This window comes from Falco punctatus (genome assembly GCF_963210335.1).
Source record: "Falco punctatus genome assembly, chromosome: 1".
NCBI lineage: Eukaryota > Metazoa > Chordata > Aves > Falconiformes > Falconidae > Falco > Falco punctatus.
In genome coordinates, this window is record NC_137580.1 from 122,403,966 (window position 1) to 122,427,667 (window position 23,702).

General features: G+C 37.3%; 1 protein-coding gene across 1 annotated transcript in view; it reads left to right on the forward strand.

The window, feature by feature from the left end:
• Positions 1 to 23,702, forward strand: part of ANKFN1 (ankyrin repeat and fibronectin type III domain containing 1) — a 195,915-nt gene that overhangs the window by 114,015 nt on the left and 58,198 nt on the right. Inside the window, exons 4-6 of the mRNA XM_080375264.1 lie at positions 3,403 to 3,613; positions 7,931 to 8,125; positions 9,615 to 9,728. Coding sequence (XP_080231390.1) covers positions 3,403 to 3,613; positions 7,931 to 8,125; positions 9,615 to 9,728 — 520 coding nt within the window. The remainder of the gene's footprint in view (positions 1 to 3,402; positions 3,614 to 7,930; positions 8,126 to 9,614; positions 9,729 to 23,702) is intronic.

The following is a 23,702-nucleotide window of genomic DNA, read 5'->3' on the forward strand; positions in this document are numbered from 1 at the left end:
TATTTGAAAAGGGCTAAATGCTTTTGTCAGCCATTTCATTGAGTTAATTTCAGCTGTAATACTGGAGTTAGCCATCTTTTTTTTATTTTTTTTTATGTAACAGGGTTGGGGTTTTTTGTTTTATATAACACAAGAAACTCCTGAGACGTATTACAAGATTTATTGAGTTTCACACAAAATTGGAATTAAAGCCAAATAATGGTATTGACCACTTAGGGTAGCACTCTACAAATGCTAACTCGTTTAACTTTTATGCACACACATAAAACAGATTTTAAAAAAATTACTATTCTGATTTCAAAAAAATGGGAAAACTGTATGTGTACCCTGTGCCACAGAAGTGGAAATGTGAACCAAGAAATACATAGTTTCCTGTCCTTAAGCGAGCACCACAAGCCTGTCATTGAGTAGTCTCACAAGCTGTACCTTTTGTTCAGCTGTCAGATTGTTAGCCAGTGTTTCCCAAAACGAACTTAACTAAAAGAAATAGACACTAATATAGTCATTCAATTTACTTCAGTTCCCTTTGTTAGTAAGCTCTTTATGAATTTACTGTTAAATAAGTAGTTTTTCCTAACTATAAGTAATTACAAGAGTAATACCATTTTGCTTGTTCTCTGACTGGATCAAAATGCAGATGCTTCTGAAGCATAATTACCCTTTATTTACATAAACAACACTATAAAGAAAGTTCCAAAATCAGGAGAAAAAGAATTTTAAATGGTTTTAAATTGTGATGAAATTAATGCTTTTTAGAATGTTGATAAATAGTTTTGAAGAACTGGTAAATATATGTTGCATTTCTAATTTATATGAAAAAAAACAGTCTATCAGTTCACAGTTCTGCATTCATAATAATGAAGTTTCAAAGAATGAAGGAGCACAGTTTTGGGTTTTTTTCCCTCTAGGTGGAACATCAATGATCAATTTATGTTAATTTTGAATGCATAGTACAGTGATGTGCAGCTTTTAAATGCATGCCATTGACTTGAGTGAAATTTGATGATGTATCGCATGTATCAGAATCATACCATTAATTAAAATATTTTTAATAATGTAATTTTAATATTTTGTAAAAAATAAAAAATGTAATTAAAATCAATTATAATTATTTTAGTTTTTAGCTAGAGCCCTTCATCCCTTCAGAATAGGGACAAGACCCTAGAATAAGCGTAGGTTCTCTGATTTCAGGATAAGGTGGTGTTATATAAGCAATACAGCAGATATGTGTAGCTACTGGAATGAAAAGAAATATTGCTGCATTGCAGTAAAAAGTTCTGTCATTTTTAAGTTTTATCTTATGATAAAAGAAACATGTGTTGGCCTTTTTTTCTAAAATTTTCTGGAGATGTACCCTCTCTAATGACAGTATGTGCCCTGAAAGACAGATTTTTTTGCCTTGAATAGAGCAGTGGATAAAGAATAATAAATCTAGCTGCTTACCATTCAACTGTTCCTTTTTCTGATAGTTTTCTCTTACACCTAACACTGAAGTATGATCTAAGTATTTGATAACAAAATGAATCTGAATCTTACTATCTAGAGAAGAATCTGAAAGCAAGAATTGGATAGAGACCCATTTTGGTGAAGCACTTGTTTAAGTAGTGTCTTTTATTCTGCATAGAAATCTACAGAAAAAATATTTCTCCAGCATGAGCTATCTTTTATGCTTCTGTCTAAAAAGCAGATTTCCAAATTGGCACTGCACTCCTAGATTTGCTTTATTGCTGCATACATAGTTCACCTCATCCTTAGATAGTCATCTAACATAACTCATTTTTCTATATTGACAGTTTTGGATAAAGGTCATCTTATGTGTATCTGTTGTCTTGTTCTGCTGATCCCTAATATTCAGCATAGGTGGGGTCCACATTAAAACTTTAAAATAACATCATCTTTGCAATTTCTTAGTGAGGCACCAAGACTTCACATGCAAAACAGTAGACCAGAAGCTCTCTGTAAGGCCTGAGAATTTCTGAAGACACTTTTAACTTCAAGCACAACTGAAAAAAACCAAACCCTGTAGGACTGATCGAATCCCAAGGTGTAGCTGTGGACTCTAGTTTTCAGAACTGCTTGCAAACCATTAGGAGGAGACAAAAGACATTCCACCAGATAAGTGGTCTTTCAGAAAGTGTTGTTTTACCGACAGCAAAACTTGGACAGAGATATGCTAAATAAAACTTCACCAATTTAAAAAAGAAATGTAAGTTTTGGTGTGGCTGAAATGCTAATTTCTAATCACAGTAGAGAACAGTTTCAATTCAATATTGTATCATAAAGAATACATTATCTTATAAGAATTTTCTGTGTTTCCTCCCTGTGGGTTTCAGGACACAGGAAGCTACTTTACATCATGTAGCTGGATCACTTGCCCTCTTATGTATCCACATCTTTAGTATGCCTATTGGCACAACATGTCTAAATAGAACTCAGTTCCTTTGTGTGACCACACGCTGAGCCCTCCTTGCTTAGCTGGGCTTTTGCTTCTACTAATTCATTCTTAAGAGGAAAAAAACCTATTGGGTAATGATGGCAATGGGACACTGGGAGAGAATTTAAAGAATCTTGGCAAATAACGTCATCACTGTAGGCTCCAGAAGGATGTTCTCATAACAGAGCCCTGCAGGCCATGCTGTTCTCCTGCACCTGCTTCTCCCCAGCTCAGTTAAGAAATGATGGGTTTCTTTTGTATTATAGCATTCATTTATCTCCTTGACATCGGTAAGGAAAAGGTTCGGTGGTCCTCCCTGCTCGAAAGTCAGTGCCATGTATGTTCTTGGTTTTGTCTGCTTGTGTTCTCTGCCATTCAGACACATCACTTTCTGGACATGCACACTAGATAGTCAATTTTTTCAGTCTCATTTCTACTTCTTTATTTAAGGACCTTACATTTCAAAGCTGCTTCTAATTAGAAGTTAAATGCAAAACTATGAGCACCTAGAAATGACTGAAGTGTTTGAATGAACAGTACTGATTACTAGCTCACACCGGAGCTGTGAAGGATTTTCTCCAGAATAGCTTGTTTGATTTGGATTTTGGTCACCTGAGTTTATATATTTTTATATTAAATTTTGAGTTTGAAAAAATCAATAGTCCAAGACTCTGCAAAATCACTTTCATCCACTTTCACGCTGAAAACATGTAATGTCCTTCATGTTGTTTGATTACAGGACAGATGTCTAATAAGTATGGGTTTGTTTTGTATGAGTTTGAATCTTACTTGAATCTTCCCACAGACCTTAATATCCATGAAATTTCCATGTTACTATCTGAACCTAAGCTGGGGCTGGAGATGAATATTTTTGGAGCAATCTCACAAAACATGATTTTTCTCAATATATTTTTAAAATGCTGACATGTGAAAAGTTTTACTGAATTTTTTTCTTTATTGATACACAGAATTTCCAGTGCAATGAAGCTATTTTTGAGGCCGTGGAACAGCAAGATCTGGATGCTGTTCAGATTCTTCTTTACCAATACACACTGGAGGAACTGGACCTGAACACACCGAACAGTGAGGGACTGACTCCTTTGGATATTGCCATTTTGACAAACAACGTCCCTATTGCTAGAACCCTTCTACATGTTGGGGCAAAGGAAAGCCCACACTGTAAGTAAATTCTCTGAGATAATTGCCTAATAAAGGAGAATAGATTTGCTGTTGGTTTTGGAAATTAGTTACAAAGAAAAACTCACTGGTTTTATCATAAAGATGATTATACCAACAACAGTGCCACAGTGCTGGAGGACATTTGCAGCAATATCTGCTTGTTGAATGCATGCTCAGTAGATCTTTTTTGTTCTTCATGTCAGATACAGCAAGTGATGAATCAGGTTGAGTTTCTGATGTGATTAACACTGGGGCAGTTGAGTTAATATCAATACAGAGAAAAAAATCTTTAAAAATATGGAAACAGGAACTGAGTGATTCAAAGATCGTGGTCTGAAATATGGAGTTTGTCATCAAAAATGAAAGGACGATAGGCTGTCTAGACTTTGGTTTATTTTTATTATCCTTTTGATTTTGACTATGCTGCCTTCAGGAGACAGGTTGTGTTGAAATCTATCATTTCCATTACCCACAGACTCCTCACTTAAGTGAGAATTTCAAAGTTCTACAGAACCAGAGAAACTCTAAACACAAAACAGACCTCCTTGCTTTACTGGAATACCAATATTGCTTGTAACTACATATTGTAGTTATAAAACTCCTTTGTATTCCTCCGTGGGCATTTTTATGCACAATTTGTGGGTTGGAGGGTGACTTACCAACCCAATTAATCAACTGTATACCATGACACAAACTCTGACGCCTTACTTGTGTCTAAAAATACACCAATGTATGCGAATTTGTTTTAAACTGTCAATGCCTATATTTAGGACATTCCCAGCAAGGCTATAATGAGACTGTGTTTGAGGGGTTCGGCCACTGCAGACTCTGCCATTAATTTGAAGTTAGTTAAATTAACAACATTTAGTGCTGGCATGTCAATCTCAGTGCTCCAGGAAATTGCACCTTGAGGCTACTAACATTGCCAGTTTTTTCACTGGAGAGTGTGTGTGCATGTGTGTGTTAAGTTTTTTTGCCAGACCCTCAGTGTTGGTACACCTTTATTGCTTTTCTATGTCCACAGCACTTATCATTTATTCTGGCCTCCTTTAACCTTCCCTGGAGATTTTTGCATAGTGTAGCTGCTCAGTGAAAAGAGTTTTTTAGTTTTATATTTATTTGTTTATTTTTCTGTCATGGTTCATGACTGAGGCTTTAAAAAAAAGTGTGACAGCATTTAGAGTACATGATTGACTGCTGAAGCAACATTCATTAACCATGACAAATCTAGAGGAAAACACAGTCTTGAGTGTTCTAAACAGCAGTAAAAAAGACTAAACTAATTTTTCATTGACCTCATCTGTAAATAAATGCAGTCTGATGGCGAGCAGGGGCAATCATAAATTAGTATTCATTTCCTGTAATTAATGCAAACATGCCTATGAACACAGAGAATATGAATATATAACCACCTCATTTCCATTTCAAAATATACCCACCAAATTTCCACTTCACTTATCTTGATTTTTAGTTTTTCTAATTGAAATAATGGATAAAGCATTCTCAATAAAAAGCAAATGATTGTTTGGGTTGCATTTTTTTTACCTTAAGGGTTTACTGTTGCTAGTTGAGAGCAAAAGGCAAAATGTTATTTTCAGCACTCAGAACAAAGGTTTACAGCATCTTTGTATGTGGCTTCACTCTTGTGCAACTGATAACAGTCACTTTCTATTTTCTTTAGTCTTTCTGCTTTGCTTTCTGTATTTAACCCATCTTTTCTGTTTGTATGATCTCAGGGCTGCAAAAACATGATCCAGCACCCAGTGGGAGCATTTTTATTTCTCTGTGGTGGGCAGTTGAACAAGACTTCCCCAGGCTAAGTGGGAGGGGAGGGGATTTTGATGAAAATTCTAACTCACCCCAATTTTGGGACAGGACACAAACATCTCTTAATCTGATTGGAAGTGTATAGAACAGACGCACAGATCTGGGAGACTGCAAGGTAGAGGAATCCCCCATTCCAAGTGCACACAGAAAGCTTCCTACAGAGAAAACTCTTGCTTTTCTACCATACTAGCTGTAGTGATTAAACTGAAATCTCATTATAGGCCCTAAACTAACAATGTAGAAGAGAGGATCTGGAGGATAGATAACTTCCATCTGTATCACCTGCATTTCTGCCTGAGATAGAGCAGCAGATAAAACAATAGAAAGTAAAACTATGATCTTCATTTCCATGTGGAGTTCAGACAGTGTAAATCTTAACAGGAACCCAACATCTCTTAAACACAAAATAAGAAAGATCATAGAGTACAGCATTTAAAATATTAATATAGTTGGGGAAGAGGCAAAGTCCACTGCATTATCTTTTCAGTTACCCTTATTCATCATATACTCATGGTTTGGCTTGGCTTCTTCGTGTGAACCCAAATAAAAGTAAGATTAAAATTTCCTGTGGCTAATTGGACACATTTCCAAGACCTGACAATTGTGGATCAGAATATTGATTGATCAGATAGAGCCAGATCCTTAGCGAGAACTTGAACCAATGCCATTACTCAATCACCTGAAGTTCTGGCACATAAAAACTCCTTCCTCAGTCCTGTTTTGCTATCAGATGTGTTATATGCTTATTGCAGGCATGGATCCAGGAAATCGTATCGCCTTTGGCCTCCCAGTAAATGGGCAGTTCTGAAGATACCAGCAGATTCCAGTAAGCCTAGCCATATGTCTCTGATGTCCATATGAAGAATGATCAAACTTCAAGAAGGATGGCTTCAAGCCAGCTTCTGAAAGCAAAGTCTTAGAGACAAACATTCTTCAAAAACAACCTTTTGGATGTCAGAGGCGTTGAGTAATTATTTGCTCTCCTCCTGTGGCTTTAAAGATCCCATGGCACTTTTCACATTAGTATGCAGGGTTATTCTTAGACTCCACTAAACTTCAGTTGTGATATAAGAGAGAGCAAAAGTTAAAACGAGAGGTTCAGAGGATAAAACAAACACCTTTTTCACCATAAGGACAGTAAAGCAGTAGAACAGGTTGCCTAGAGTTGTAAAGCCTCCATCCTGGGACGTTTTCAAGACCAGGCTGGTAGTGCCCTCAGTAACTTGGTCTGACCTTATATCTGACCCTGTTTTGAATAAGAGCGTTGGACTAGAGAAGGTCCTTTCCAATCTGATTTGTCCCATAATACTAAGATTCCAGTTTAGGAATAAGACATTCGTGTGCACAGACATCTTTGTTCATGTGGTGTTTTGATGTCAAAAACCTGTCAGAGCTGGGGGGACCTGGCTGTCCCTACACAGCAACTCCCCATCATTGTAGCTGCTTGTGCTATGGCAGTGTTTTTGGTAAATAGGGGCCTTTTAAATTAAGGCTGTCTCAGAGTTCTTCTGCAAGTTATTTTCTGTGATTTCAGATTTTCTTGTCGTGTACATTATTTCCTGCATATTGAATGTCAGATCAGTGGTTGCATTTCTTTTCAGATTAAACACCTTTATGAGTCCTATTTTCTAAACTGCAAATAGTTTGAACAGTTTCAGGCTAAGAGCATTTCTGAAAAAAAGGACCCGAATCACCCCGTTTCACTTGATAATTGAGGAACTGGTTTAGGGCAGTCTTGAGGACTTTGTGCTAAAATCAAACCTATCTTAGCTTGTAAACTATGTGATCTTCATTTTCACCTTTATGTAGCATGCAGTAGTTCATACAGACAATCTGAACTGCTAAATGTCAAACTAAATTGTTCTAAGCACTGGAGAAAAACAAACTCTCCATGTGTGAAGCTGCTCACTATCTGTCCAGTCTGTCAGTGGACTGATTAGATATTACATGGGCAAAGCTGTGGCACAAAGAAAACCTGGAAAGGGACCCATTCCATACCAGCCATGGCCCTTGGGCACAAAACTCTCATTCTTAAGTTTACCAATTAGATCTCTCTTTGCTTGTAGAAATTTATATATTGTATGTGTTTATAACTGCTACAACCTTCTCTTTTTCTACGAAAGCTTAGGATATTACGGCAAAGTAGGGGTTGGATAGAAACCAAATGCTGTATTATTTTATCCATGTTTAATATTCCACCAACTTAAAACATATATGCAATTTCAGTCTAATAAAAACATTTTTAAGCATATGAGAAACATTGGAAGAAAAAATTTGCTCAATTTATGCATTTCATTAATCCCATTTGAGCGGCTAGATCCGTAAGTGTCTAAATTGGCATACTGTAATCCACTTGATGATAAGATAACTACCGGAAGACAAGAGTGTTCAGGGATTTGACCTTCCATGTGTTATACCAGTATGGATAAGGCCAGAATTTTGACACATAAGTCTACCAAGCAATTACTTATTTTTTCCTTTTCTTGGTAGTTTTTAACATGGAATGCAGGTCAGTGCATCTGAGTACATTGGTCCAGGAAGCACAGCAGCGAGTTACTGAATTGTCCGCACAAGTGATGAACGAAGGCCTTGGTACAGACAACCCAGACAAAGAGAAGCAACTAAAAGCATGGGAATGGAGATACAGGCTATACAAGCGCATGAAGGCAGGCTACGAGCACGCTAGTAAGTAGAAGAAAATAGCTGCAAAATTCTAAGACAAACTCTACAACTGAGAACACTCTGACTTTGTTGAGCAAAGACACTCTCACTAACTGATCTCAAACCACTGACATGAAGCAGACGAATGTTAGGGTGGGAAAAATGAGGTATATGTCTGAATGGCCTTCCCAAGAGTGAGAAGGAAATTGATGTTAGAGCAATCGAGAACCAAATCTGAGAGCGGCAAGCACATTGCTCCTAAAGGAGTGGGCTGCCAAAAATTAGACCTCCAAACTTGGTTCAGGAACTAATGATTCTGTCCTGCTTATTTCTCTTCATTTACTCCTGGATCTCATATAATGTGCTCAGAGTTTAAAACAGGATGATTAGAAAAGAATATATGAATAGGGAGAAAGAGGGATGGGAACATTGGCCTTTTTTCTGTTGTAATTTGATTTTTAAAAAATAAATGTATTCTGTTTTAGAAGAATGGAGTTCTAAAAATCTGATCAAACAATGCAATTTCATTTTACACACAAAAACTGTGAAAACATAATCATAATTTTGGCATCCATGTATAACATTTCATCAGCATAGTCACAGAATGGGTTACTTTTAAACAGTTGTACAAATGAGTCTGTACCCAAAGTAAATGTGAATTTGGGCCCAAAGGAAGGAGTAAAACAGGGCTGAATTTTTCCACCCGTAGATCTTTTAGCCATATCATATTCAATGACACACAATCATCGCCATTAACATTTTTACAACCATATTTATATAAATTTACTTACAAATCATTTTCTCAAATTTATTGTATTCTAAGATTACTTCTTCAAGATAGATGTAGTGCTCCTCGTGTTAGATACTAAATACAGGAAATACAGCAGTAGTGTAAGTATATGTAATGATTTTTTTTTAAATCAATCCCAGCAGTAAGTCATGACTTTTTGTGTTTGATTTCTGAATTGAGTCTGATTAATATTCTGCAAATTGAGCTTTTTAAAAAAAAAAATAAAAAATCCTGGGCCTCAACTGATAACAAGGTTTTAGAACTATTGCACTGAAACATTTGTGGAATTTGCAATTTCTGAATCACAGTAATGTAAAAATGTCTTCTGTTATTTGATAAATTTGAGTTTGTTAGTGAAACCATAAAGGTTTAATTAGCTCTTTGTGGTTTTTGTCCTTTCTCTCTCCTCCTACCCACCCCAAGAGATTTATAGAGGCTTTTCATTGACATAATTAGCATGAATCTGTTTTATTGGGTTACATATATGCAGGAAGATATTTTTAACCAAAAGGAGCCAAAAACCATGATAGAAACAAATGGTGTCTGCAGGATATTGTTAGCAGGGGCACTAATTAAAATGCTCAAAAGGCAGACAGCACAAACACCTACAACCCAAAGCTCACAATTGCAGGGTGATTTTCAGTGGGTTCTTTGAAGACTCAGAAACATTGTTTGAATAGGATTTGTTGTGCTGAAGAGCTGATGTTTTCTCTTCTCTCCCAGGAGCCCCTGAGGCGCCAACCAATGTCTGTCTCATGGTAACAAGCAGTACATCACTCACTGTCACCTTCCAAGAACCTCTGAGTGTCAACTCAGCTGTGGTGACCAAGTATAAAGGTACTGAATTTAGACATGTTTCATTTACCTTAACAATGTAGAAACTCTGAGGACTAAGTGACAAAGTTATTTATCTACAAGACATTATATTACAATGCCAGTAATGTTTGAATATAATTATTTTCCCAGTTAATAGCTGTAGAAGTGGAATTTTCTTAAAAGATTCCCCAAAGACAGTTTTTATTAAAAAACAAAAATAAATTAACCAAAAGCTTTCTCCATGAGTGCTTTGAAGAAGTTTGCTTGACTCACTGTGGTTAGGACTCAATGACTGAGTTGAGATGAGCAGTTATGAAACACAAGCTAACTTTTGGTGCCTGTGGGCTCCCAAAACCATGTGTATCCTTGTAAATGCCAAACCCACACCACCATTCCTTAAAGGAATGCCTCTGGAAGCTGAAACTTTTGGCAGAGGCATCATACAGCCCAACTAATTAGCTATTCCAGGGCTGCCACATCGTTCTTGGAAGAGCAATACATTTGGGGTGGCACCAGTTAGTTGCAAAGTGGAATGAATAGGAAAATGCTTCCATCTGAATAGCATTTAATAGAAATGGTTTTAAAACAGAATTTCTGTTCCACAGGAAATTCCAACATTAAAAAAAAAAAAGTTTTATTGAAGATTAGAACAAAAATGAGAAATTTTAAAATTTCCTGTTTAAAGGAACTTCCAGGTTTTCTAAAATGCTTGGAACAGTATGTTCTTCAGTGTTAAGGGCAGCAGTCCACAGCATCCATCTTCCGGTGGGAGCCTGAGTCCTTCCACAGGTCAAGAAACTGAAAAGCACTGTTCTGAAGATCTGCGACCGCCTTTACTTAGCACAAGGGAGTCAAGGAGTGGGGAGCCTGAAAATTCTTGGTTATTTCCCACTGTGCCTCTCTTAACGTTTCCTGTTGTGTTTGTTTCCTTGTATTAATAATCAAAAACTCATCTGAGAAGTACTTGAAACTTGGATTTCCATACATATAGCAAAAACATAATGGCTGTGCTGTGGGGCAGGAGAATTTCATGTTTCTCTGTGTGGGTGTCACAGGGATTGCTTCAACAGGAGAGATTCAAAAAGCCCCAGTCCATCAAGGGTCCAATAGCTCAGGGAGCTCTACTGAAGGTGGGACTTGCTGGTGCACAGGCTCTGCTGGCATCAAGTGCAATCTCCCAAAGGACTGCATGAGCTTATTTTGGAAAAGGCAGAGTCTGTCTTTCTTTACCCCCCCCTGTTTCTGGTCAGAGGTTCCAGTCATCACTGGCTATGTCCAGGAAAAATTTTTTTTAAAGTGTAAGGAAAAAAACCCAACCTCCCAGACATCAGTAAAGCCATCAGAGTGATTCCATTCCTGATAGCCTCAGTAGAAGGGTAAATTACTGTATTACACCTAGTCAGCTGTGCAGTCCTGCAGGAAGTGTGATTTTCAAAAACATCAAAGCCCTTTAGAAGCCTAAATCTAATTTTCAGCAATAGCTTGGGTTGCCAGGAAACTAAATTTCATTTAAGGGCTTCCTACTGTCTGATTTACTTGTGAAAACAATACGTAGGCTCCTAAAATACTTAAGGTCTCTTGAAAATATCAGCCTATTCTTTGTAATACATATATTTTAAACAACCTTGAAATATTGGCCACACTCTAATTATAATGATTGTTGATATTTTCACAGTAAAGCAAATTCCCAAATAGAATTGATTTTTTAAAATATTTTTTGAAAAAAGTTGTAGTATCTTTCTTTTATGTATTCATTTAGGTTGAGTCTGTTTTGCACCATGTCCTCTTTTTGGTAAACACAATATTCAGACAAATATAATCCAACCCGACCTAACTTTCTAATCAGACTAGGTAGCATTGCTGTTGTATTTTGAGTTATTCTCATTGGTGATCATTTTATGCTTTATCAAGTTGACAGTTAGTTTTGCCAGAATGTTCTTTTTAATCCTTTATCCCAGGAGACTTACATATTTATGGTTAGATAAAAAGAAAGATCATTAATAGCTTCTTTTGGTGACTTTCGGGAATTAATTAAGCACTGGGTGTAGAATTGTTTATTACATTATGGAGTGAGATTCTTTGTGTTAGTTTGAGGGGTCATAAAATGAACCTTTCAAATGATCACTTGCAAGAATGATTAGAACCAGCTAGCAATTACTAGCCCTGAAAGGAGAGCTTGATAACATTGTGTGAGGATCTTTTTAGTGATATATATAAACCTCCTATCCAGAAAACCATCTAAACACTTTGCTAATCCACAGACAAAAATTAGCTGTTAGGGTGGGGTTTTTTCCCCTCAGTAATTTATTTTCTTTTTCTAAGAAAATTGAAATTCAGGAGCATTTAAAGCAATATTTAGGGAATACCTGCTCATTAACAGAAGCTAATACCATACTGTTTTTTTCTCTGGACCTGAATTACAGAGGATAAAAACTGACATCACTTCTGTTTGGTTAGCATAGTTCCCTAAAAACAGTGAGAAACTGCCAATTCCTTTTTTCTGTGTCATCTTTTTTTCAACATAGTTTTTCCAAAGCTTTATTTGCCCAAATGTCATTTAGAAACTGGCCTTGGAACATTATCTAACTGTCTGCTATTTTCTTGTGTGTGATCTTTTCCCTTGTTAGCTGTATAACTTACAAATAATAATACAGGAGAATAATATTTTGCACTCACTCTCTAACCACTAAAACCATCTCACTTCATTAGGAGATTTAATTTTAACCACACAGGGTGAATGGGTATTGACTTTGGTGTCCCAGCTGGATGGCAGTTCAGTGACTGCATTCTGTTGAGCCATTGCTTTAAGGAGCCAGAGTATTCTTTACTTCCTCTCCTGGATTGTTGTTTAATGTTGCAGGCACCATCCTAATGGCTCCCTTCAGCTTCCCTCCAGAGAAGGCTACAGCATGGTCGTGGCTGATGTGAAATTATTCCTATGTATATTGTAACTTAGGAAAGTGTTTTGGGGCTGGAAGCAGACAGGCATGACATAAATCAATAATAATAGTAATAATCTGCTCCATGCTAGAGAAAGAGTCAAAGCCAGAGACACCTCACCCCAGCCAGTTTTTGGAAGGATGTGAAGAATCACTGTAATATTGAGTAGAAAAAACCCTGCCCTTGGCTAATCATGCCCTAAAGTCAAACTTCACATCCCATTGTGGAAGTACTTAAGACCTGCTTTAGTTTTACATCTTTGAAAATGCAATCAAAACATTCCACACTAATGTACAAAATAACTTGCACAGTTGAAGCTAGGGTAAAATGTTCTGTTACACTGTCATATTGTTACTGCATGATGTATTTTTATCCTAGAGCTACACTATTGTAACTGTCTTGATGCAAAAGAATCCTAGCAGCAACATAATCCAGATAGGCACCACTTGCCTCCCAGTAACAGTCCTAACAGAGCTCAGCAGCAAGTGCTTGTAGGGCTTTTAAGAGCTGTTGTCTTTCACTAATTAGCCTTTCTAGGGTTCACATGTTCCACACAAGGCACACACATAAGGCTTTTAAAAAAAATAATTATAAGTAATGGTGAGTAATTTTGTTGCACTTACTCTCTGCGCATTTTAAACCTGATTGTTATTTTGCTTTTATATTTAATAAGTACAAGTAAACCTCTTCATATAGCATAATTTTTTTCATCCATTTCCCAATAGAAGTAGTCTATTGGGACACAACAATGCTGTGATCCCCAAGTATAGGATAAGGAAGAAGAATGGACATAGCACATTACCTACTAAAAAGGATCACTATGCAATGGAAAATCTCCGTTTATATATTATTTACCATTTTTAAACAAATATCGATATTCCCTTTGGGCGAAAAAATGAAACAGCTTGTATAACCAAAGCTGAGCTAATTTATTTAAGAGCCTGAAACTATTTATGTTTGAAGAGAGAGGAAGAGAGAAAAAAATCTGAACCATGTTTGATATAGCAAACAGAGCCAATCTTCTCTCTGTTTGGATGTAGCTGTGGATTGGATGCCAAGTTATTTTCCAGATAGTGATGCTAAGCCGTCTAGGCCACTTTAGCCCTTGTTACCTTTTTTAGTTTGATATTTTAGCAGAATATTTCATGTTTGTCAGGACTGCCCAGCTGCCTTCTAGGATTTCTGTTGGATGGAGATATTTATTTTTTTTCTATGCCAATGTAGCTCTTAAAAAAAAAAAAAAATCATGTTGGCTTAGATCAGGAGAAGGAGTCTTGCTTGAATTTTGACAAAAAGTCGTTCCCTGCTTCCCTTCTTCCAAGGCAATTTGTGGTTCATTTCAGAATTTTTTGCATGAGAATAATTTAAATTGTCTTTAAATCACTGGTTCGGTCCTAGCTAGATATGCAGTAGCCACAGTTTATTGCTATCACATGTCTGCATGATATGGGTTGGTTATAGTCAAATGCCTTTGTACAGGAAAGGCTGGTGCAATTTGGTGTTACCATTGGAAGTCTCAACTAAAGGATGAATGGAGCTGCCTTTTATTAAGGAACAGCACCTGAGATCATGGGATGAGGAAGCCTGCCAGGTTGGACCTGTATGATATATGTTCTGTAGCTCAAAAAAATCTGTATTTGAGATCCTCAGTTGACATCTCACTGTGCCAACAGAAACTTTTAGTTGAAAATTTCGGTGTCAAAAACCTCAAAGATTTTACAAAAACTATCTACATATTTTTTGTGATTCTGCATTGGGTTATCCTTTTACAACCAAATAATCATCATTTTGCGTGGGCTTCTGCTTGTCCCTGTGAGCACGAACAGCATATTCCATATGTTTTGTAATTATGTCTTTGATTTGTCAATAGTTGTCTTGCCATGTTTGATCAAATTTGGATTTGTTCCATAGCAGGCTTCCTGCAGTGATCCTCCTAGTACTGTACAGTAGGTTTGACTCCAGACAGATTTAGCTAGTATTATAGGCAGAGCTTGCACAAAGCCTTAAATATATATATATATATGACATCTCCAGCTTTTTTCCCCACTTTGGTGGCAATTAACAGTGCACATAGCAGTGTTAAAGTCCAAGACAGCAAGTCTGTGTTATCTTTGATTTCTAGAAGAACCCTGATTATGGAAATGAATGCTTGTAGAAGTGAATCTAAGGTATGAAAATGAGGTGCTTTAATATTAATACCTATGCGTCTTTCTAAAGTAGATGTTATGTCACTGCTTGATCTTCTTCCAGTCTATTGTGGAATTAAGTAGCATTCTGCATTCAACTTGATCTTGAAATCCTTTTCACTTATTCAAAGTTTCTTTGTATATTTTGAAACTCATTCTTTCTTTCCCCAAAACAGTTCTTACTCCATTAAAAAAAAAAAAGAGAGAATACATTTCTTTGTAAGACATTTGAATTTATCCTGCTGAATAGGTGTGGTCTGATATTTTTTACAGTAGTTCATTTATGGCATTTTATTAGGTCTCCTGGGCACTTTATTTGCACATTACATTTTCGTAGCTAACAGGACTGTGCAATTTGACTTCTATTTTTATGCCTAGCAAGTACAGAAATGTATAAATGTTAAAACAAACCTTTCTATTTCTAACTCCTGTGAATGTCTGTAGTATGTGTTGGACAACATAAAAATTAATAACTTCTATTTTTTAAGTTTGATATGTATTTAAAACACCTTTGAACATGGGTCACATATTAAGTGACAGTATATTTAACTGATGTAGTTGATCAGACACCAGTTACTCAATTCAATCATTCTTCTGCTTTGTGTTTTATAAGGATTTTGAACAGCAGCTCAAGATGAATGGCTATGAGAAAACCCAGACATACAGGCTCTAGTTTCTAAGTGCCTTTAGTGTCTAAGAAAAAGGCTCATATCTTGCTGAATTTTAGACTTTGTTTTACCTTCTGCGTTTACTTTGACTTATCAAAATTAGTATGTTTTTTTAAGTTATTTGCATGTGGCCAAGCATTATAGCTTCCAGTTCATAGGTATTTCATAGAAGAGGTGACTTTTTTACAGTCAGTAGCCGGACTGGAACTCAAAACCTTCAGCTTCTGTCTTGGAGGAGGTTCCTGATTTAGGAGATCTTTTGATTCGTGGGTTTGGGAATGCTTCCTCACTGGAGACTTAAACAAAACCAGAATGTCTTCAGAGGGGTTATGGCAAAGTTTTCCTGCTCACCGCTTTGTCTGAAGTCTTCTCTGGTCCATCATGAACTTTTCTGGACCATTTACAAGCATAAAGGGTCTAAAACAAAGTCAGTTTGTCTCTCCAACCAAAATCTGAATCTGTTCTAGTAATTAGATCTAACCCACAGAACTGATAAATGAATGTAAATTTGGAATCGAGCCTTTAGATCTGCTTCAATCTCTTACCTCATGTATTGAGCATAAATTGCAGGGTTTACCATTTTCCTGTATGAGTGTTCAATTAGTTCATGCATGAACACCTAATCAATTTATGTATGAGCACCCAATCAGTTCATGCATAAGCACCCATTTAATTTACTAATGCACACTCAGCTGGTTCACAGATGAGCACCCTATTAGCTCATGTCTAAGCACCCAATGAGTTAGTACATAAGCACCTACTTAGCCCATGCCTGAGTGCTGTATTGGGCATATATGACAGGTTTCAGTAGCCAAGGGACACTGGTGTGGGAGGAGGTCAGGAGTTGCCAGGTGCTGGTCACAACTGTCCTGGCTAGCTCTAAATGTGGTGGAAAAGCCCACTGCTGAGTGTAACCCCATGGTGAAGACAAGGGAAGTTGACAGTAGGAAGAGGGGAGGGATAGGTGTTTGGCTTAAGTTGAGCCTGGGAAAGGCAGTGGAAAGGTGTTCACTTAAATGTTTGTTTGTTTGTTTATGTTTTCTTTCCTCTCACTCTGAATGAGTGATCAGAAGTTTGTGTTAATTGGCAATAAATGAAATTAAGTAAAAATTCCTCAAATCAAGATCATTTTGCCTACAACACCTGGCTGCACTGCTAGGAAAAGGTGAAAGCTCTTTAAGTTACTGTAGGGATTAGTTTGTAAAGAAATAAAAGCCTTAAATATGATTCATTAATATCTGTGCAGCTAAGTCCCTCTTTAAAAACATATTACAGGTGAACCAAAGGAGAATCCCCTTGAACGGGTTACTTGAATCAGCGTTTCTGTATTTACTTTCTTTGTTAACAGTGCTTCCTGGTCAGTGTTCTGGTTTGTCTCATACAGTGTGATAGATTACTTGTTTGCATTTTCCCAACTGCTCATTATTAATTAGATTTTAATGTATTATATTTTGGGGAGAAACTGAGCCTAATCTATGCATGCTTCATGCAAATGAGTACTCCTTGCGTTCACAAGCTTCCCCACCAGCTTTGGTTACACAGATTACATGAGTAAAACATACCCACTGGGAGTGGAAATTTGCAGAACCAGAGCCAAGCCTGTTATACCTTTCTAGGATGTGAAGCCTTTGCATAAGAACCCCATTTATTCTCCAATTCCTTTCCACAGTTCTAACATGTATTTTCTCCCACTTTTCTTTCTACAGCCAGAGTGGGATATGTTTGTCATTGCAGGGCTGAGACCCAAATCTTGGCTGTTATTATAATCCATGGTAGTATTTTAACCACTGGCCCACATTGGAAGGCAATGTGCACCCACATGGCACATTTTCTTAGTTATTTATAAAATATTAGTAAGATGTCATTTTCACTAACAGAAAGGAAAAAATTTCTTTTTGTACTGGAATAGCTGACCTCATTAAAAATGGATAAAGAATTATTAATAAGAAAACACTAATTAAATACTTGAGAAAAAAAGGTCAATTTCTTAATTTTCTCCTGATGAGAATTTTATTACAATGCAATAAGAATAGTATCTTATAAATCATTTATATAACATAGATTTTGCTATAAGATGAACTAGTGAAATCATGATCAAGCAAAGATGTGTCTTTGACACCCAGCCTGCTGTCGTAACACTTTCCATAAACATCAAGACATAAAATACAGTGTTCTGATCTGGGCCAAAGGAACATCCAGAAAGAGGGCCACAAGAAAGGTTAGCTAACATTATAAGTTATCAGCAGGCTTGAAAGGTCAAAGAGCCCACGGCAGTTTGGGAAGAAGCTTTACTGCAAATAAAGTATTTGATACAAAAAAATTCTCTGAAACGAGTATCATGAAGATTTATAGCCACAGAAGTTTCAAATGAAGATGTGCTCTCTAGGAATAGGCTAGGAATGCTCTTCTTGGTACTCTTCTCGGCACTATTCCTTCTGACTGTTGTGAGGAGAGGCCTCTGAATCACCAGTAGCTCTTTCACACTAAAACACAGCTGTGTTTTATCTACTTCAGGTGGACACAGTGCTGTCTGCATCTTTTTCATTCCTCTTCAGCCTTATTGATGCTTCTACTGACCCCGTACAGTCTTGAATAAGTTTACAGAAATAACTGAAATAGACAAGATCCAAAGATCCAAAACAATGAACGTTAGTATTTATAGCAGTTAGGAGCTCAGGTTTTTAGTAGTACCTAGAAATCTTAGTCCTAGGCCATGACTACGCTGTTTTAACTTCTGTGTTTGCACAGCAATATGCCTAAGTCCCTCAGACACTGTAGTAAATCCCAGTTAGAGTCCCAAAATGAACAAACAGATTAAAAGTTCACCTGTCCCTTTTGTAAATGCTGTGGCTCATATCAGATTTTCCCTCTCTACACTTACTGAGCAGAATGCAACCGGTTCCAGGCGTTCTGTGTTAGTGTGCGTTTATGGATGGATTATACCCTTCACACAAAAAAAAAAGATCCATGGGAACAAATACGAACTCCTCAGTGCCAAACATTTGTTTTTTCCTAATGGAAGCACTATGCTGAGATCTCTGTCAGTACTCCCTACAGCTGGTATGACTTGTCTGTCTTCTATCATTCTTTGGAGAATTTCCAAATATGAGACCGGCATGAACAGAGCCTGAACATAAATCTGCAAAAATTGGGTTCCTTTCTTAATTCAGGCTGGAAAGAACAGTTCAAGGCAGCTAGGAGGAGCTGACCAAATACTGCAAACTATGTTCTCTGAGCTGGTGATGCTGTCTGCACCAACAAACTGATTCCTTCTTTTCATAGTGTTCAATTCTCTTCACTTGTGTTATACTTCTAAATATTTGTTTAGGTACTTTCATCCTGATTTTATTCGCATGAATTTTCAATATCCTTAAATCAAGTTTCTAAGACATTACAAGTGTAAATTATTAACATTATTTCATAAAGATCAGCAGACATGGTGTGAAGTGGTTTCTGGTGTTAGTGCTCTCAGCTTTACATTTCAAAGGAAGCTATTGAACAATGCAATTATTTGTTTGGAGGCCCTTGGAAGCACAAGCTAAGATTAGTGTCCTTCAGCCTAGGCCCTGGACATGGAGAGGAAGCAAAGGAGGGAGAATCTTTGTTGCTTAAGTCTGGGTTAAAGGCCAGAGTGGCATAATGCTTTGCCCAAGGTCACATAGCAAGTCAGTACCAAATACATGAATAAAACCCAGAATCCCAGCTCAGTACACTATTCTGTAGACCCCATCAACTTAGCAACAGGACTCATGTCCCTCAGCCTAATTAATCTACTCAGCAATTCAGTGAGTAATTTAAGTGCAAGCAAAAACAAATGCCAAGAGAAGTGACAAATTCTACTGTGGCTCAGGCTATTTATTTGAGTCAGGAGGTGTGCTCCTGAATGAATCTACAATAAGGCCAGGAGATGTTTTGTGCCTTCACTTTGCTTCTTGTCTGTCTGTCAATCTCTCTGATAAGCTGTTTAAGGTGTGTGCAGTATAACAGAAAGATAGCAGATGGAAAAGAAACAGGTGAAAACAAACTTCTCCCTTTATTTTAAAGTGCATGAATTGAGCATTAGAAAAAAAAAAAAAAACACCCTTGGCCACAAGTAAGTTACATAACTTAAGCCAGTCTAAAATTATGTGCCAGCAATTTACATGAGTTTTATGTAACTGTTTATACTGCTGTTTATTTAAAAATTACTACTTATCTTGGCGACCGCAGCAACACATCGTGCATTTGCTAGCTCTGGAATACAGGGCACCTTCATTAAAACACATAGTCACCAATATATTAAACACACAAAAAAGCCCTGCTCTGACATAACGTGAAGTGTCAGATGGAAAGCCGCAACAGCAAAGACATTCAGCGTTCACAACAAAGCAGCCCTTTGGGGTGTTCAGAACAGGACTGGAACATGCTCCATCCTTAATTCACCCAACAGCTTTCAGGTCCTTTGCAGCACAGCTGGTACAGTCTACAAGACCAGCTCTTGTTCCTGGGCTCTTATAAAGGACCCTCTTCATCTTCAAGTTTCTACACTTGAGCATTTTTATATTGAACTTTTAAAGTGCTGAGGTTAGTTCACCTTTTGTTCTTTCTTAAAGTCCCAAGTACTACGGAGTTACACAAATGGTTGTTATTTTTTGTTTGCTACCAAAGCAGTCTCTTCCAGCACTCTCTCAGAAAGTAGGCAAAGATTTAGCAAAATCTTCATGATGGGTTGCTCATGCACAAAGTTACATAATTTTTAGATCCACATTAATCACAAGGGTAAGGCCATGGTTGTGTAGCTTTGTATTGGTACCAGAAAGAACTAAATATATATATATCCCACACAGCCAGAAAGTGTGAGCAGCTCTGGCCCAATAAATGTAATACAGGTCATAGGAGTTTGTACCTTGTTGTTTTGCAGCCTGCTGAGTAAATGAGATGCTCTACCTCTCCTTGCCTCCATTTGCCCATCTATAAAATAGAGGCAGTGGTATTCACATTCTTCTAAAATGTTTAAAACCCAATGAATGACTATAGCTGAAATTTATCTATTATTTTCAGATTACCATTATGGTAGAAAGCTGAAATCTGGCAATGTATAACAGGAGTTTAAGTGATAAATGACTTATTTGCATTTCTTTAAAACTATACCATGTCATCCCCTTCTCACTTGATTCAGTAGAAATCATGGCAGAAAAACCCAACTTCTTAAAATTAAAAGTAAGCAAAAAATTTTAAAAAATTTAGGAGCTTCTTTATGACAGATATCATGAGTCAGAGAATGACATTTTGTCAAAAATAGCAATGCTTCAGTGTATACTGTTGATATGTTTTCAGCAGTACTTTGAAACAAGGGGGGAAAGAAGGCACTAATCCAACACAGCTGTTCAAAAAATATTTATTTTTCAGTTATGGAATTTTTTATTGAAATTGGGGGGCAGGTTTTTTTCCAAATGTGATGTTTTAAAATACATATATTTCAAAATTGAATTCTGAGTAACTTTGTATACACCATCTTGTAAATATCCTTTAAAAGGGGGTTTCTTAGTCATAACAATAACCATAACCTGATCCACAAGCTAATATCATGTTCCTATGTTTTCAATTTCATGGGTCTCAGCGACCACAGTGTAAGTTGAAGAGATAAGTGCAAAATGCTGGCATTACTGGCTGTATGATGGGAAGCCCAGCTGAGCCTCAGCCTAGCAGCCAGTGAAGACTCGGCAGGTTGAGGGAACCAGAAGGGTCCCTTGTGATAGTGTCAGTACCTTGTGAAAGGACTAGCAGACCTGGCTGCTCTCCCTAGCAAGTAGTTGTCCTTCCAGGGACTGGTAGATCGTGGTGTCCCCCAGCAACTGGATGGGGGTGTTGGCCCTGCACATGGTGTTTCACTAACAACATGAGTTGGGGCTACAGTTTGCCCTAGAACATCAGAGCAAAGCTGTGATTTATTGTTTCAGAACCCACTTGTTCAGCTGTTCTTGAGATAGCTTTAAAGGCAATGTCAGCCTTCTCTCCCCTTGGTAACAGCTTTCTCTGAACTCAGTGGTCCTTATTTCTGTGCACAAACTGCCGTGCTGTTGCTAGTCATAACACTAGTATCATGATGTTGCTGCTGTACACGTGCTTGCAAATGTGTAGGATTGCAATCCTGTTTAGATTAAGGCAGTTAATTCCTCTTCAGGCAGTGTGTTATGATCTCTACATATTAGGAGCACTTTTCTAAACACCAGAATACAAGTGGAAGGGTTGAGAAGGAGTCCCACATCAAGAACAGGGCTGCTATGTTTATTTGTGTAAGCTACCCAAATTTAAATATACTTCTTGAGCTACCAGTTTATGTTCGGGCAGTCTCCAGTCCATAGAACAGCTAAAAAACCGGGAAGCTCAAAAGCAGCTTAAAGCTGCTTATTTCACCCTCGGCTTTTGTTTTGTGCTGCCTGAAGTGCAACCTTACCACTGCCCCTCATGCTGAGAGGCGCACTCAGTCGTGCCTGGGGATTTCAGTACAGGCAGGATTTGTTGGCAGAATCTGTCAAGTGACAATATCTTGTTTTACACAAATATTTGGGGAAAAAAAATGGTATTTGAAGTGACCACATGCCTGTTGATAACATGTTCAGCAGTTCGAACAGAATTTCTCCATTTTATCCTTCTGGAAAACAGACAACGTGTCTTAAGTTTGCAGCACGTATATGATGTCCTCAATGATTTAATACGGTGGAGTTATAAACACTAAACCCCATGGTTTACAGTGGAACCTCTGACAGGCCGTCAAGTTTGATGGTACTTACAAGTATTCCTATAATGAAGTTGTCAACAAAAACCTACAACATGGTAACGTAACAGTCTCTACATTTTCATTCTAATGTACAGAGATAGCTTCCACTAAAGGTGGAAGTAATTGTATATTTAAAACCCGTGGAAAACTAGAAAAATATGCAGTGAAAAAGTTCAAAGACCATAGACAAAACCAATATCCTTTTCATTGCAGCAAACACAAAAATGTTGCAGGACATGCTGTGTATTCACAAACTGCAATCACAGAAAAGGAGCAATTAGGAGAGAAAGGAAAAAATGAGTTATGCTATTAATACTTAGCTATTTTAGAAAAATGTGTTGGCAGTTAAATGCTGTATATGCTGAGCAAAAAATTCTGCGAAGCCTTTTTCTTTTAACGTGAAACACCGGTATGACACGGCCAGAAAATTGAAATTCCACGTGCTGAAGTTAAAATACCTCTGTCCTCTGATTTATTCTAAATTAGTGACTCCAATACTAAAAAATATGCAAATAAAATATCTATAAATTATTTTGTGAATCTTGGAGGGAAACCTTTGAGTTGAATTCTCTGCTTCAGTGTAAATCCAGAATATTGATGGGATTTTCCCATGTCTACAGTAGAATAATTTAAGAGATTAATTTCACTATGTTTTCGAAGGTTTTCCTGGAAGTTTGAGTCTGAAGGTACAAGTTACTAAATCCCAGAGGTATGACTCCAGGATTAACCTTAACTCTAATCATAAATAAATGTTAATAAAGTATAGTTAAAGCAAAAGAGGCTGTTTTCCTACCTGCAGCCATCAGTTTCAGACATACTTTTTTTTAAGTCTAGTGGTTTTTCATGGTCTGATTGATACTATTTTACATGCACATTCATTTTTGCAAGCACTGACAAAGAGTGCTGACAGCAGGACTACTGATTTCATAACTCCTTAAGCAGGAATATGAGTTGTCTGTACAAGTTGACGGCAGCACTTTGGTGAAGGTACCCATTGTAATTTAGGCTGCAAAATGGGTTGGGAAGGATGTGTCAGCCCAGCACCACTGAATTCACTTCAACAGTGGATACAACTTCATAGGTGCTTGTGGAGCTCTGTAATTTCAGCAACCACAGCAGCAGCAGGCCTGGACAAGAGAGCCAGAATCCACTGAAACCAATGAAGAGACTCTGGTGAGTGTCGGATCTTAGTCCGAGGAGGATATTTCAATACAAATTAGCCAAGGCCTGGTGATGAGAATTTTGTGAACCTGTGGAACCAAAAGGACTCTGCCCATGCCTACCTACATAGATCCAGTTGCAAAGCAGTACTTTTTATTGGTTTGGATGTCTAAACTGCCAAATGGGATTATCAGGCCCAAATCCTCTGCTTACTCTTTCCCACTGCTTCTCTTTCTTTGAAAGGAAATTGTTTAAATGAGGGCAAATGTTGACTGAAGGT